Raw genomic sequence first — 12,800 nt, 5'->3', positions numbered from 1 at the left:
CATGGAATGTTCCTTTCTTATGTAACATTTTGGACCACGTTTGCACCACAAGTTTTGTTTTTGCAAATTCTTTTTGTAAATCTATTTCAAAGATCTTTTGCAAATAGTCAAAGGTAAATGAATAAGAGTTTGTAAAGCATTTTCAAGATTTGAAATTTTCTCCCCCTGTTTCAAATGCTTTTCTTTTGACTTAACAAAACTCCCCCTAAAAGAGATCCACCTCTTAGTGTTCAAGAGGGTTTTGATATATCATTTTTGAAATACTACTTTCTCCCCCTTTTGAACACAATAGGATACCAAATGATAAATACTTTTGGAAAGCACTAAGTTTTTGAATTTGGTGGTGGTGATGCGGTCCTTTTGCTTTGGGCTCATTTCTCCCCCTTTTTGGCATGAATCGCCAAAAACGGAATCATTAGAGCCCTCGAAGTGCTATCTCCCCCTTTGGTCATAAATAAATGCGTTAAGATTATACCAAAAGGCGAAGTCCTTTTCTTTGATGCTCATTTCTCCCTAAAGAATAGAGAGTTGCTTGGAGTGATGGCGAAGTATGAGTTACGGAGTGGAAGCCTTTGTCGTCGCCGAAGACTCCAATTCCCAATATACTTATGACTTGGTTTGAAATAGACTTGAAAACACATTAGTCATAGCATATAAAAGAGATATGATCAAAGGTATATAAATGAGCTATGTGTGCAATCTAGCAAAAGAAATTGCGTGAATCAAGAATATTGAGCTCATGCCTAAGTTTGGTAAAAGATTGTTCATCAAGAGGCTTGGTAAAGATATCGGCTAATTGATCTTTAGTATTTATGTAAGAAATCTCGATATCTCCCTTTTGTTGGTGATCCCTAAGAAAATGATACCGAATGGCTATGTGCTTAGTGCGGCTATGCTCGACGGGATTGTCGGCCATTTTGATTGCACTCTCATTATCACATAGCAAAGGAACTTTGGTTAATTTGTAACCGTAGTCCCGCAGGGTTTGCCTCATCCAAAGTAATTGCGCGCAACAATGGCCTGCGGCAATGTACTCGGCTTCGGCGGTGGAAAGAGCGACCGAATTTTGCTTCTTTGAGGCCCAAGACACCAAGGATCTTCCCAAGAACTGGCAAGTCCCCGATGTGCTCTTCCTATTAATCTTACACCCCGCCCAATCGGCATCCGAATAACCAATCAAATCAAAAGTGGATCCCCGAGGGTACCAAAGCCCAAACTTAGGTGTATAAGCCAAATATCTCAAGATTCGTTTTACGGCCGTAAGGTGGGATTCCTTAGGGTCGGATTGGAATCTTGCACACATGCAAACGGAAAGCATAATATCCGGTCGAGATGCACATAAATAAAGCAATGAACCAATCATCGACCGGTATACCTTTTGATCGACGGATTTACCTCCCGTGTCGAGGTCGAGATGCCCATTGGTTCCCATGGGTGTCTTGATGGGCTTGGCATCCTTCATTCCAAACTTGGTTAGAATGTCTTGAGTGTACTTCGTTTGGCTAATGAAGGTGCCCTCTTGGAGTTGCTTGACTTGGAATCCTAGAAAATACTTCAACTCCCCCATCATCGACATCTCGAATTTCTGTGTCATGATCCTACTAAACTCTTCACATGTAGACTCGTTAGTAGACCCAAATATAATATCATCAACATAAATTTGGCATACAAACAAGTCATTTTCAAGAGTTTTAGTAAAGAGTGTAGGATCGACCTTGCCGACTTTGAAGCCATGAGCAATAAGGAAATCTCTAAGGCATTCATACCATGCTCTTGGGGCTTGCTTGATCCCATAAAGCGCCTTAGAGAGCCTATAGACATGGTTAGGGTACTCACTGTCTTCAAAGCCGGGAGGTTGCTCAACATAGACCTCTTCCTTGATTGGTCCGTTGAGGAAAGCACTTTTCACGTCCATTTGATAAAGCTTAAAGCCATGGTAAGTAGCATAGGCTAATAATATGCGAATTGACTCAAGCCTAGCTACGGGTGCATAGGTTTCACCGAAATCCAAACCTTCGACTTAGGAGTATCCCTTGGCCACAAGTCGTGCTTTGTTCCTTGTCACCACACCATGCTCATCCTGCTTGTTGCGGAACACCCATTTGGTTCCTACAACATTTTGGTTAGGACGTGGAACTAAATGCCACACCTCATTCCTAGTGAAGTTGTTGAGCTCCTCTTGCATCGCCACCACCCAATCCGAATCTTGAAGTGCTTCCTCTACCCTGTGTGGCTCAATAGAGGAAACAAAAGAGTAATGTTCACAAAAATGTGCAACACGAGATCGAGTGGTTACCCCCTTATGAATGTCGCCGAGGATGGTGTCGACGGGGTGATCTCGTTGTATTGCTTGGTGGACTCTTGGGTGTGGCGGCCTTGGTTCTTCCTCATCCTCTATTTCTTGATCATTTGCATCTCCCCCTTGATCATTGCCATCATCTTGAGGTGGCTCATCTTCTTGATTTTGCCCTTCATCAACGTGAGCCTCATCCTCATTTTGAGTTGGTGGAGATGCTTGCGTGGTGGAGGATGGTTGATCTTGTGCACTTGGAGGCTCTTTGGATCCCTCAGGACACACATCCCCAATGGACATGTTCCTTAGCGCTATGCATGGAGCCTCTTCATTACCTATCTCATCAACATCAACTTGCTCTACTTGAGAGCCGTTAGTTTCATCAAGCACAACGTCACATGAGACTTCAACTAGTCCAGTGGACTTGTTAAAGACCCTATATGCCCTTGTGTTTGAGTCATAACCAAGTAAAAAGCCTTCTACAGTTTTAGGAGCAAATTTAGATTTTCTACCTCTTTTAACAAGAATAAAGCATTTGCTACCAAAAACTCTAAAGTATGAAATGTTGGGCTTTTTACCGGTTAGGAGTTCATAGGATGTCTTCTTGAGGATTCGGTGAAGATATAACCGATTGATGGCGTAGCAGGCGGTGTTGACCGCTTCGGCCCAAAACCGGTCCGGTGTCTTGTACTCATCAAGCATGGTTCTTGTCATGTCCAAAAGAGTTCGATTCTTCCTCTCCACTACACCATTTTGTTGAGGTGTGTAGGGAGAAGAGAACTCATGCTTGATGCCCTCCTCCTCAAGGAAGCCTTCAATTTGAGAGTTCTTGAACTCCGTCCCATTGTCGCTTCTTATTTTCTTGATCCTTAAGCCGAACTCATTTTGAGCCCGTCTCAAGAATCCCTTTAAAGTCTCTTGGGTTTGAGATTTTTCCTGTAAAAAGAATACCCAAGTGAAGCGAGAATAATCATCCACAATAACTAGACAGTACTTACTCCCGCCGATGCTTATGTAAGCAATCGGGCCGAATAGATCCATGTGGAGTAGCTCAAGCGGCCTGTCGGTCGTCATGATGTTCTTGTGTGGATGATGGACTCCAACTTGCTTCCCTGCCTGGCATGCGCTACAGATCCTGTCTTTCTCAAAATGAACATTCGTTAATCCTAAAATGTGCTCTCCCTTTAGAAGCTTATGAAGATTCTTCATCCCAACATGGGCTAGTCGGCGGTGCCAGAGCCAACCCATGTTAGTCTTAGCAATCAAGCAAGTGTCGAGTTCAGCTCTATCAAAATCTACCAAGTATAGCTGACCCTCTAACACTCCCTTAAATGCTATTGAATCATCACTTCTTCTAAAGACAGTGACACCAATATCAGTAAAAAGACAGTTGTAGCCCATTTGACATAATTGAGAAACAGAAAGCAAGTTGTAATCTAAAGAATCAACAAGAAAAACATTGGAAATGGAATGGTCAGGAGATATAGCAATTTTACCAAGTCCTTTGACCAAACCTTGATTTCCATCCCCGAATGTGATAGCTCGTTGGGAATCTTGGTTTTTCTCGTAGGAGGAGAACATCCTTTTCTCCCCAGTCATGTGATTTGTGCACCCGCTGTCGAGTATCCAACTTGAGCCCCCGGATGCATAAACCTACAAAACAATTTTAGTTCTTGACTTTAGGTACCCAAATGGTTTTGGGTCCTTTGGCATTAGACACAAGAACTTTGGGTACCCAAACGCAAGTCTTTGACCCCTTGTGTTTGCCCCCAACAAACTTGGCAACGACCTTGCCGGATTTGTTAGTCAAAACATAGGATGCATCAAAAGTTTTAAATGAAATAGCATGATCATTTGATGCATTAGGAGTTTTCTTTCTAGGCAACTTAGCACGGGTTGGTTGCCTAGAACTAGATGTCTTACCCTTATACATAAAAGCATGATTAGGGCCAGAGTGAGACTTCCTAGAGTGAATTTTCTTAATTTTGTCCTCCGGATAACCGACAGGGTATAAAATGTAACCCTCGTTATCCTGAGGCATGGGAGCCTTGCCTTTAACAAGATTTGACAATCTTTTAGGAGGGGCACTAAGTTTGACATTGTCTCCCCTTTGGTAGCCAATGCCATCCTTAATGCCAGGGTGTCTCCCATTATAAAGCATGCTACGAGCAAATTTAAATTTCTCATTCTCTAGGTTGTGCTCGGCAATTTTAGCATCTAATTTTGCTATATGATCATTTTGTTGTTTAATTAAAGCCATATGATCAAGAATAGCATTAACATCAACATCTCTACATCTAGTACAAATAGATACATGCTCAACAATAGATGTAGAGGGTTTGCAAGAATTAAGTTCAACAATCTTAGCATGAAGAATATCATTCTTATCTCTAAGATCGGAAATTGTAACTTTGCAAACATCAAAATCCTTAGCCTTAGCAATCAAATTTTCATTCTCTAATCTAAGGCTAGCAAGAGAAATGTTTAATTCTTCAATCCTAGCAAGCAACTCATCATTATTATCTCTAGGATTGGGAATTGACACATTACAAACATGAGAATCAACCTTAGCATTTAAACTAGCATTTTCATTTCTAAGGTTGTCAATCATCTCACGGCAAGTGCTTAGCTCACTAGATAATTTTTCACATTTCTCAACTTCTAGAGCATAAGCCTTTTTAACCTTAACATGTTTCTTGTTTTCTTTAATTAGACAATCCTCTTGGGAATCCAAAAGGTCATCCTTTTCATGAATAGCACTAACTAATTCATTTAATTTTTCCTTTTGAGCTATGTTAAGGTTGGCAAAAAGGGAACGCAAGCTATCCTCCTCATCACTAACATTATCATCACTAGAAGATTCATATTTAGTGGAGGAGTTGGATTTAACCTTCTTTCGTTTGTCGTCCTTTGCCATGAGGCACTTGTGGCCGACGTTGGGGAAGAGGAGTCCCTTGGTGACGGCGATGTTGGCGGCGTCCTCGTCGTCGGAGGAGTCGCTTGAGCTCTCGTCGGAGTCCCACTCCCGACAAACATGGGCATCACCGCCCTTCTTCTTGTAGTACCTCTTCTTCTCCTTTCTTCTCCCCTTCTTGTCGTCACCTCGGTCACTGTCACTAGATATAGGACATTTAGCAATAAAATGACCGGGCTTACCACACTTGTAGCAAACCTTCTTGGAGCGGGATTTGTAGTCTTTCCCCCTCCTTTGTTTGAGGATTTGGCGGAAGCTCTTGATGACGAGCGCCATTTCCTCATTGTCAAGCTTGGAGGCGTCGATTGGTTGTCTACTTGGTGTAGACTCCTCCTTCTTCTCCTCCGTTGCCTTGAATGCAACGGGTTGGGCTTCGGATGTGGTGGCATCGTCAAGCTCGTTGATCTTCCTCGAGCCTTCGATCATGCACTCAAAACTTACAAAATTCCCGATAACTTCCTCGGGGGTCATTTTGGTATATCTAGGATTGCCACGGATTAATTGAACTTGAGTAGGGTTAAGGAAAATAAGTGATCTTAGAATAACCTTAACCACCTCGTGGTCATCCCACTTTACGCTCCCGAGGTTGCGTGCTTGGTTCACCAAGGTCTTGAGCCGATTGTACATGTGTTGTGGCTCCTCCCCTTTGCGAAGCCGGAAGCGACCGAGCTCCCCCTCAATCGTTTCCCGCTTGGTGATCTTGGTGAGCTCATCACCTTCATGCGCGGTCTTGAGTAAATCCCAAATCTCCTTGGCGCTCTTCAACCCTTGTACTTTGTTATACTCCTCTCTACTTAGAGAGGCGAGGAGTATTGTTGTTGCTTGAGAGTTGAAGTGCTCGATTTGGGCCACCTCATCCTCATCATAGTCCTCATCCCCTACGGATGGTACCTGCGCGCCAAACTCAACAACATCCCATATGCTTTTGTGGAGCGAGGTTAGATGAAATCGCATTAAATCGCTCCACCTAGCGTAATCTTCACCATCAAAAGTTGGTGGTTTGCCTAATGGGACGGAAAGTAAAGGTGTATGTTTGGCAATGCGAGGGTAGCGTAGGGGGATCTTACTATACTTCTTGCGCTCTTGGCGCTTAGAAGTGACGGAGGGCGCATCGGAGTCGGAGGTCGATGTTGATGAAGTGTCGGTCTCGTAGTAGACCACCTTCCTCATCCTTTTGTGCTTGTCTCCTCTCCGATGCGGCTTGTGAGAAGAAGATTTTTCCTTCTTCTCTTTGTGGTGAGAAGAGGAAGACTTTTTCTCCTTCCGTTTGGAGGAGTCCTTCTTCTTCTCCTTCCTCTTGGTGCGGGACTCTTCCGATGAAGTGCTCCCGTGGCTTGTAGTGGGCTTTTCGCCGGTCTCCATCTCCTTCTTGGCGTGATCTCCCGACATCACTTCGAGCGGTTAGGCTCTAATGAAGCACCGGGCTCTGATACCAATTGATAGTCGCCTAGAGGGGGGGGGGTGAATAGGGCGAAACTGAAATTTACAAATATAAACACAACTATAAGCCGGGGTTAGCGTTAGTAATAAAGAAACGAGTCCGCGAGAGAGGGCGCAAAGCAAATCTCAAGCGAATGAGCAAGTGAGACACGGAGATTTGTTTTACCGAGGTTCGGTTCTTGCAAACCTACTCCCCGTTGAGGAGGCCACAAAGGCCGGGTCTCTTTCAACCCTTCCCTCTCTCAAACGGTCCCACGGACCGAGTGAGCTTCTCTTCTCAAATCAAAGCCGGGAACAAAACTTCCCCGTAAGGGCCACCACACAATTGGTGCCTCTTGCCTTGATTACAATGGAGTTGTGATCTCAAGAACAAGTGAGAAAGAAAAGAAGCAATCCAAGCGCAAGAGCTCAAATGAACACGGCAAATCACTCTCACTAGTCACTAGGGCTTTGTGTGGAATTGGAGAGGATTTGATCTCTTTAGTGTGTCTAGAATTGAATGCTAGAGCTCTTGTAGTAGTTGAGAAGTGGAAAACTTGGATGCAATGAATGGTGGGGTGGTTGGGGTATTTATAGCTCCAACCACCAAATGTGGCCGTTGGGAGGCTGTCTGCTCGATGGCGCACCGGACAGTCCGGTGCACACCGGACAGTCCGGTGCCCCCTGCCACGTCATCACTGCCGTTGGATTCTGACCGTTGAAGCTTCTGACTTGTGGGCCCGCCTGGGTGTCCGGTGCACACCGGACAGGTACTGTTTGATGTCCGGTGTGCCAGCATGGGCGATTCTGACTTCTGCGCGCGCAGAGGGCGCATTAAATGCGCGGCAGAGAGCCGTTGGCGCGGAGATGACCGTTGCTTCGGAGGCGCACCGGACAGTCCGGTGCACACCGGACAGTCCGGTGAATTTTAGCGGGCTAGCCGTTGGCGTTTCCCGAAGCTGGCGAGTTCCTGAGGCCGACCTCCCTTGGCGCACCGGACACTGTCCGGTGTACACCGGACAGTCCGGTGAATTATAGCCGAGTCGCCCTGGAAATTCCCGAAGGTGGCGAGTTTGAGTCTGAGTCCCCTGGTGCACCGGACAGGTACTGTTCACTGTCCGGTGGCACACCGGACAGTCCGGTGCGCCAGACCAGGGGTGCCTTCGGTTGCCCCTTTGCTCCTTTATTGAATCCAAAACTTGGTCTTTTTATTTGCTGAGGGTGAACCTTTTACACCTGTATAATCTATACACTTGAGCAAACTTAGTTAGTCCAAAGATTTATGTTGGGCAATTCAATCACCAAAATTATTTAGGACTAGGTGTAAGCCTAATTCCCTTTCACGGAGCTTCCTATGGCGCCCGAAGCCGGACTTGGCTGCTGTCAGCCTCACTCTGTCGAGTGGCACAACAGTCGGAGCGGCGCAGACGGCGCTGTCCTCTTGTCAGGCCGGTCAGTGGAGCGGCGAAGTGACTGCGATCACTTCGGCTCTGTCGACTGAAGGGCGCGCGTCAGGATGAGGTGTCAGGTCATCCTTGCATTAAATGCTCCTGCGATATGGTCGGTCGGCGTGGCGATTTGGCCAAGGTTGCTTCTTGGCGAAGGCTGGGCCTCGGGCGAGCCGAAGGTGTGTCCGTTGCTTGAGGGGGCCCTCGGGCGAGACGTAAATCCTCCGGGGTCGGCTGCCCTTGCCCGAGGCTGGACTCGGGCGAGGCGAGATCGTGTCCCTTGAGTGGACCGAGCCTTGACTTAATCGCACCCATCAGGCCTTTGCAGCTTTGTGCTGATGGGGGTTACCAGCTGAGATTAGGAGCACTGGGGGTATCCCTAATTATGGTTCCCGATAAGTAAATATCAGAGACATTAATGTAATTTTGTTCAAGCTGCATCATGGGCATATAAATAGATGAACAATAATACCGTACTGTTCACGCTGACTTGTATTCACTCCTGCATCACTCTCGCTCTTTTACTTTCTGTCAAACCGAATGTACAAATGTAATACAATTACTATTAATGTTTATTCATGTTTATAAAATAAGGATATGAATAATCTAATGATTTGGAATGATTGTTTATATTCTTTTTGTGTTTCGTATGTCTTTATTCACATCTTTTCCCACCAAAGTGATGAAGACATGTCCTTAATGACCTTCGTCAAGAGATCATTATATCGTAAAGGAAATAATGCTTCAAAAGACGAAATCCTTAATCAATAATAATTGTGTTGTTTTGTTTTTGGTGTATAGCATCTGAGAACAAGAACCAACAATATCCATACCCGTATTTATCTACCTGATGGGTAGATAATTTTGTCATTAACATACCTATAGTTAAGTCGTACCATACCATGACGAGTTTGGAGTGCCATTACCATCTGTCCATCTCTACTTCTCTAGTAGTAGTACTTTGCCATTGCGAACGGGTTACCGAAATTTCTTCATTGCAAGCGTCTACTTTCTCTCTCTCTCTCTCTCTCTCTCGTTGCCCCCGCATACTCTCTGTCTTGGGCGCTCTCTGTCTCTGGTGGCGGCGAGTAGCATACTCTCTGTCTTGGGCGCTCTGTCTCTGGTGGCGACGACTCGCCGCCGCCGCCGCCGCGATAGGCCACGCCTCCTGGTCGCCATTTCCGGATCCTTACCGACGACGCGCACCCACCACCCCATCTTTTTCCGTTCCTGCTGTGCGACACACAAACCCTAGCGTAAGCTATTTGTCTTCCGATCTGATCCAATTACATGTGTAGTATACATTTAGCTGTGTTTGATTTCTAGGGACTAATTTTTATTCCCTCTATTTTAGTCCATAAATAGAGTTTTAATTTGCGTACTCAGTCCACTTCTTTTTATTTGTCGCGTTTTAGTAAAAAATGAACAAGCAGATGTGAGATGACAAATATTCGAGAACATAAGTAGTATTTGATAATTTAGGGACTAAAATGAAATAAAATAGAGGTACTAAAAATTAGTTCCTAGAAACCAAACACCCCTTATTATGCCTACAAACTTGTATTTTTTTTTGCAAAAAAATATTTTGTATGTATGTGCACACCCGTCCTTTTTGTTAACATACACCCGTGTCCTTTACTGGGTCTTCCCCCTGCAAGCAGTGTATCGGGTGGGCTGTGAAATGGACCAAGCTGCAGATTCCTCTGAACTGCTTCGTCGCATCGAGGAGCTCCAGCGCGGTAATCTCCAGCCTTCGGTGTTATTATGTCTGTTCTAGCTTCCTTTGTGCTATAGTGTAATCGGTAACCTTAAGCCTTTGGTGTTATTATTTGTCTGTTCTAGATTCCCATTGTGCTATGGTGTTATCAGTTCTGTGTTCTTACCTCGTGGTGGGTGTTCGTCTAAGACTGGACCGCTCTGTATCATGTGTTTAATGCAAAATTATTTCCAAGTAGAGCGCACTGTTGACTGCAGGTCATTATATGTTATATATACTGGAGGTCATTGTGGGTAGCTGGCTAGCAGCCAACTAAATTGATCCCATCAGTGAAAAGAAATTGCATTTCCATAGCGTAGAAAGTTGGCTGTACTGACTACTGAAGCAGTAGTGCAAATGCCAAATGGGCACATGAAAGGTTATCATGTTAAATATCAAAATTATCGAGGACTTTGTGTGCCACCTTGCTGCATGTAGGTTAAGGACATTTATTTTGTGCTTGTTGCTATTATGGTTGGGGACCTCTGTTTGTATGTGAAAACTGAAAGCACAAGTTGGAGTTGGATTACAAAATAAATGATGAAAACATTGAACCTTACCAAAATCCATGTCAGGATACTTATTCGGCATGACTCTTGCAATTAGCTGTTTATAAATTTGATTCCTGAATGAGTGTCAACATTTGTGGTTTAAACTCAGTTCCTCCCTCCCACAGTTTAAATAGTCATTATAGAAGGATTACAACAAGTATATTCCCATGCCACATCACCATGAGATCCTTTGTTAGTTCCATGCCTTAAATTCTGCTTCAGCTGTTGTCTTTTGTCAGAGAATTTGAGAAAAATTGTTGAGCGAATTGAACTACCAAATTTTCTTTAGTTTCCAATGTTCCCTACTGTTCAACTGTTAGTTGCTTCTTGCATCACTTAACATGACATATCTGATCAATTTTCTAGAAAAAATATTACATTGAAGTTTTTTTGCAATGCATTGTGATTTTGTTTCTGTTTTGAGTACATCTATTTGATTGTGTTATACTTGATACAGTGAGATCCATGCAATTAAATTATTTGTATGATTCTAAACAGAAAAGGATGAAAAACAGAATTCTTTGGAACTATTGTTAAGACGGATTGAAGGGCTACAATATGGTAATCCCAAATTCCACTTCAGATTACTGATTTTAATCAACCTTCTCTGAAATAGTTCAAGTAGATTATGTCTTGTTCAAGCGGCAAAAGGTAATTTCTTGACTGCAGGAAATATGAAGTTGTTTAAAGCGCTGGTTTGCTTGTATAATGTATATCTAACAGACTTTTGTCTATATGATGATTTGAACTGATATACCTTGCAATGGTTTTTTTTTTCTTGAATATATCTTATGATGGCTCAATTTAGTACTTCCTGCGTTCCAAATATGGTTCACTTTTTTTGAATGAAATTATAGTTCACTTTGGCTTTGTCCTAAGTCAAACTTCTTCAGCTTTGACCAAGTTTATAGAAAACTCACCGACAGTTAGAAGTTAGAACATCAAATTAGTTTCATTATTTTTTCTATGAAATCTGTTTTGATGGAGCATTTATTTGAACTTGTAGATGCTAATATATTTTTCAAAAAGCTTGGTCAAAGTTAGAGAAGTTTGACAAGACAAGCTAAGTTGAACTATAATTTGGAATGGAGTAGGATAGAACATGTTCTATGACTCCTTTTTTTAAAACCTAAGGTTCTTACTTCTGAGCCTTGGTCATTATGATCGCTCTTTGAAGCTGTTCTTGGGGCTTACCTAGTCATTTTTGTTTTATTTTTCATCTGCATTCTCTGGTCTTTTCTCTGTTAGAATAATATATGGTCTGAAGCTCCACTTTCCTAGTCATATGTTTCTAGGACCATTTTTTGTCATGGTATCATGCCCTCAGAAGCCATTTTCTTCACAGGAACCAAATATTTTCTACCGGTTCACAGGACATGCTATAAATCTAAGTGTCCTTGCTAGTCTAGTTGTTTGTGCTTTGTGGGGCTAGTTTGGTTTTTTAAGGAAGACTGGTTATCTTGTTGAATCAAATAATTGTGCAATGACCTTAACATGCTTCTATTTCTCGCAAATTGCTATTTTTTCAATAATTATGATATCAAAATGCTTTTGGTCATTCAAGAAAAATTGTCCCCCCCTTTTCTCTGTTCTCTGTAGAAATGGATGAAAAAGTAGATCTTGTTGAAGTGTTAACTCGTCAAGTTGAAAATCTGCAGCGAGGTAAGACTCGCATCACATCTGTGTACTGTGCTACACAACACAAGATTGTCATCTATACTTATTTCACTAATCAACGCTATCATATATGATACTGCTTTTTTGCTATGTTCATTAATGCAGTCCTCTTAGATCAAATTCAAAAAAAGTTCTCTGTAGTTCAACTCTTCATCCTGTAGATTAGTTTCAGTACTGTTGTTTTTCTGTTGAAGCAATTCGATCCAGCTGCATCATTTAGTATATAGGAAAACTAGTATAACTATGCAACCTATTAAATATGAAAAAATGCGGATAGTCAATTGGAATTCCTATGCTTCTATAAAACGAGAAATTATGCCATCTGACATATCAAGTACTCCTAGATGAGGTCTTAGGAGTGCACACTGGGATTAATCACTTAACTTATTTCATTACTGAGAAATTGAAGAGGTTACATGGTTATATATGCCAGCATGATGCAATTCTGAAGTGTCCTTGTTATGTACGGCCAGATCTATACTAGGCGCAACAGGGCCATTAGTGGCTGATGCGCACATCAGGGTAGGGCCCAAGGCCCATAGTGATCCTTTTCCTCGTTCGAGAGTCTCCGCCCTTCTTCCACTCCGCCCCGAAGACTAACTAAGACCAATTGAGTCACGTTTTCATGTTCTAATTGAACACTTTCCATTTATGATTAAAGGAGAAGATTGTTCTTTTACCA

At 43.0% G+C, this 12,800-nt stretch overlaps 1 protein-coding gene across 8 annotated transcripts in view; it reads left to right on the top strand.

Annotated features, from left to right (window-relative positions):
• Positions 1–9,006: 9,006 nt before the first annotated feature.
• LOC103639640 (centromere-associated protein E) overlaps positions 9,007–12,800 on the top strand; it is a 34,529-nt gene continuing 30,735 nt past the window's right edge. For 7 of the 8 annotated variants that reach the window (XM_035962786.1, XM_008662388.3, XM_035962789.1 and 4 more), the window contains exons 1-4: positions 9,009–9,390; positions 9,796–9,873; positions 10,940–11,002; positions 12,041–12,103. In XM_035962786.1, coding sequence (XP_035818679.1) covers positions 9,816–9,873; positions 10,940–11,002; positions 12,041–12,103 — 184 coding nt within the window. In that variant the 5' untranslated portion in view covers positions 9,009–9,390; positions 9,796–9,815. Of the gene's footprint in view, positions 9,391–9,795; positions 9,874–10,939; positions 11,003–12,040; positions 12,104–12,800 lie in introns of all 8 variants that reach the window. The other variant, XM_035962787.1, reaches the window with a different exon arrangement.

This window comes from Zea mays, chromosome 9 (assembly GCF_902167145.1).
Source record: "Zea mays cultivar B73 chromosome 9, Zm-B73-REFERENCE-NAM-5.0, whole genome shotgun sequence".
NCBI classification, from domain to species: domain Eukaryota; kingdom Viridiplantae; phylum Streptophyta; class Magnoliopsida; order Poales; family Poaceae; genus Zea; species Zea mays.
The sequence above is the reverse complement of the archived record's forward strand: the minus strand, read 5'-3'. Positions and strand labels throughout refer to the sequence as shown.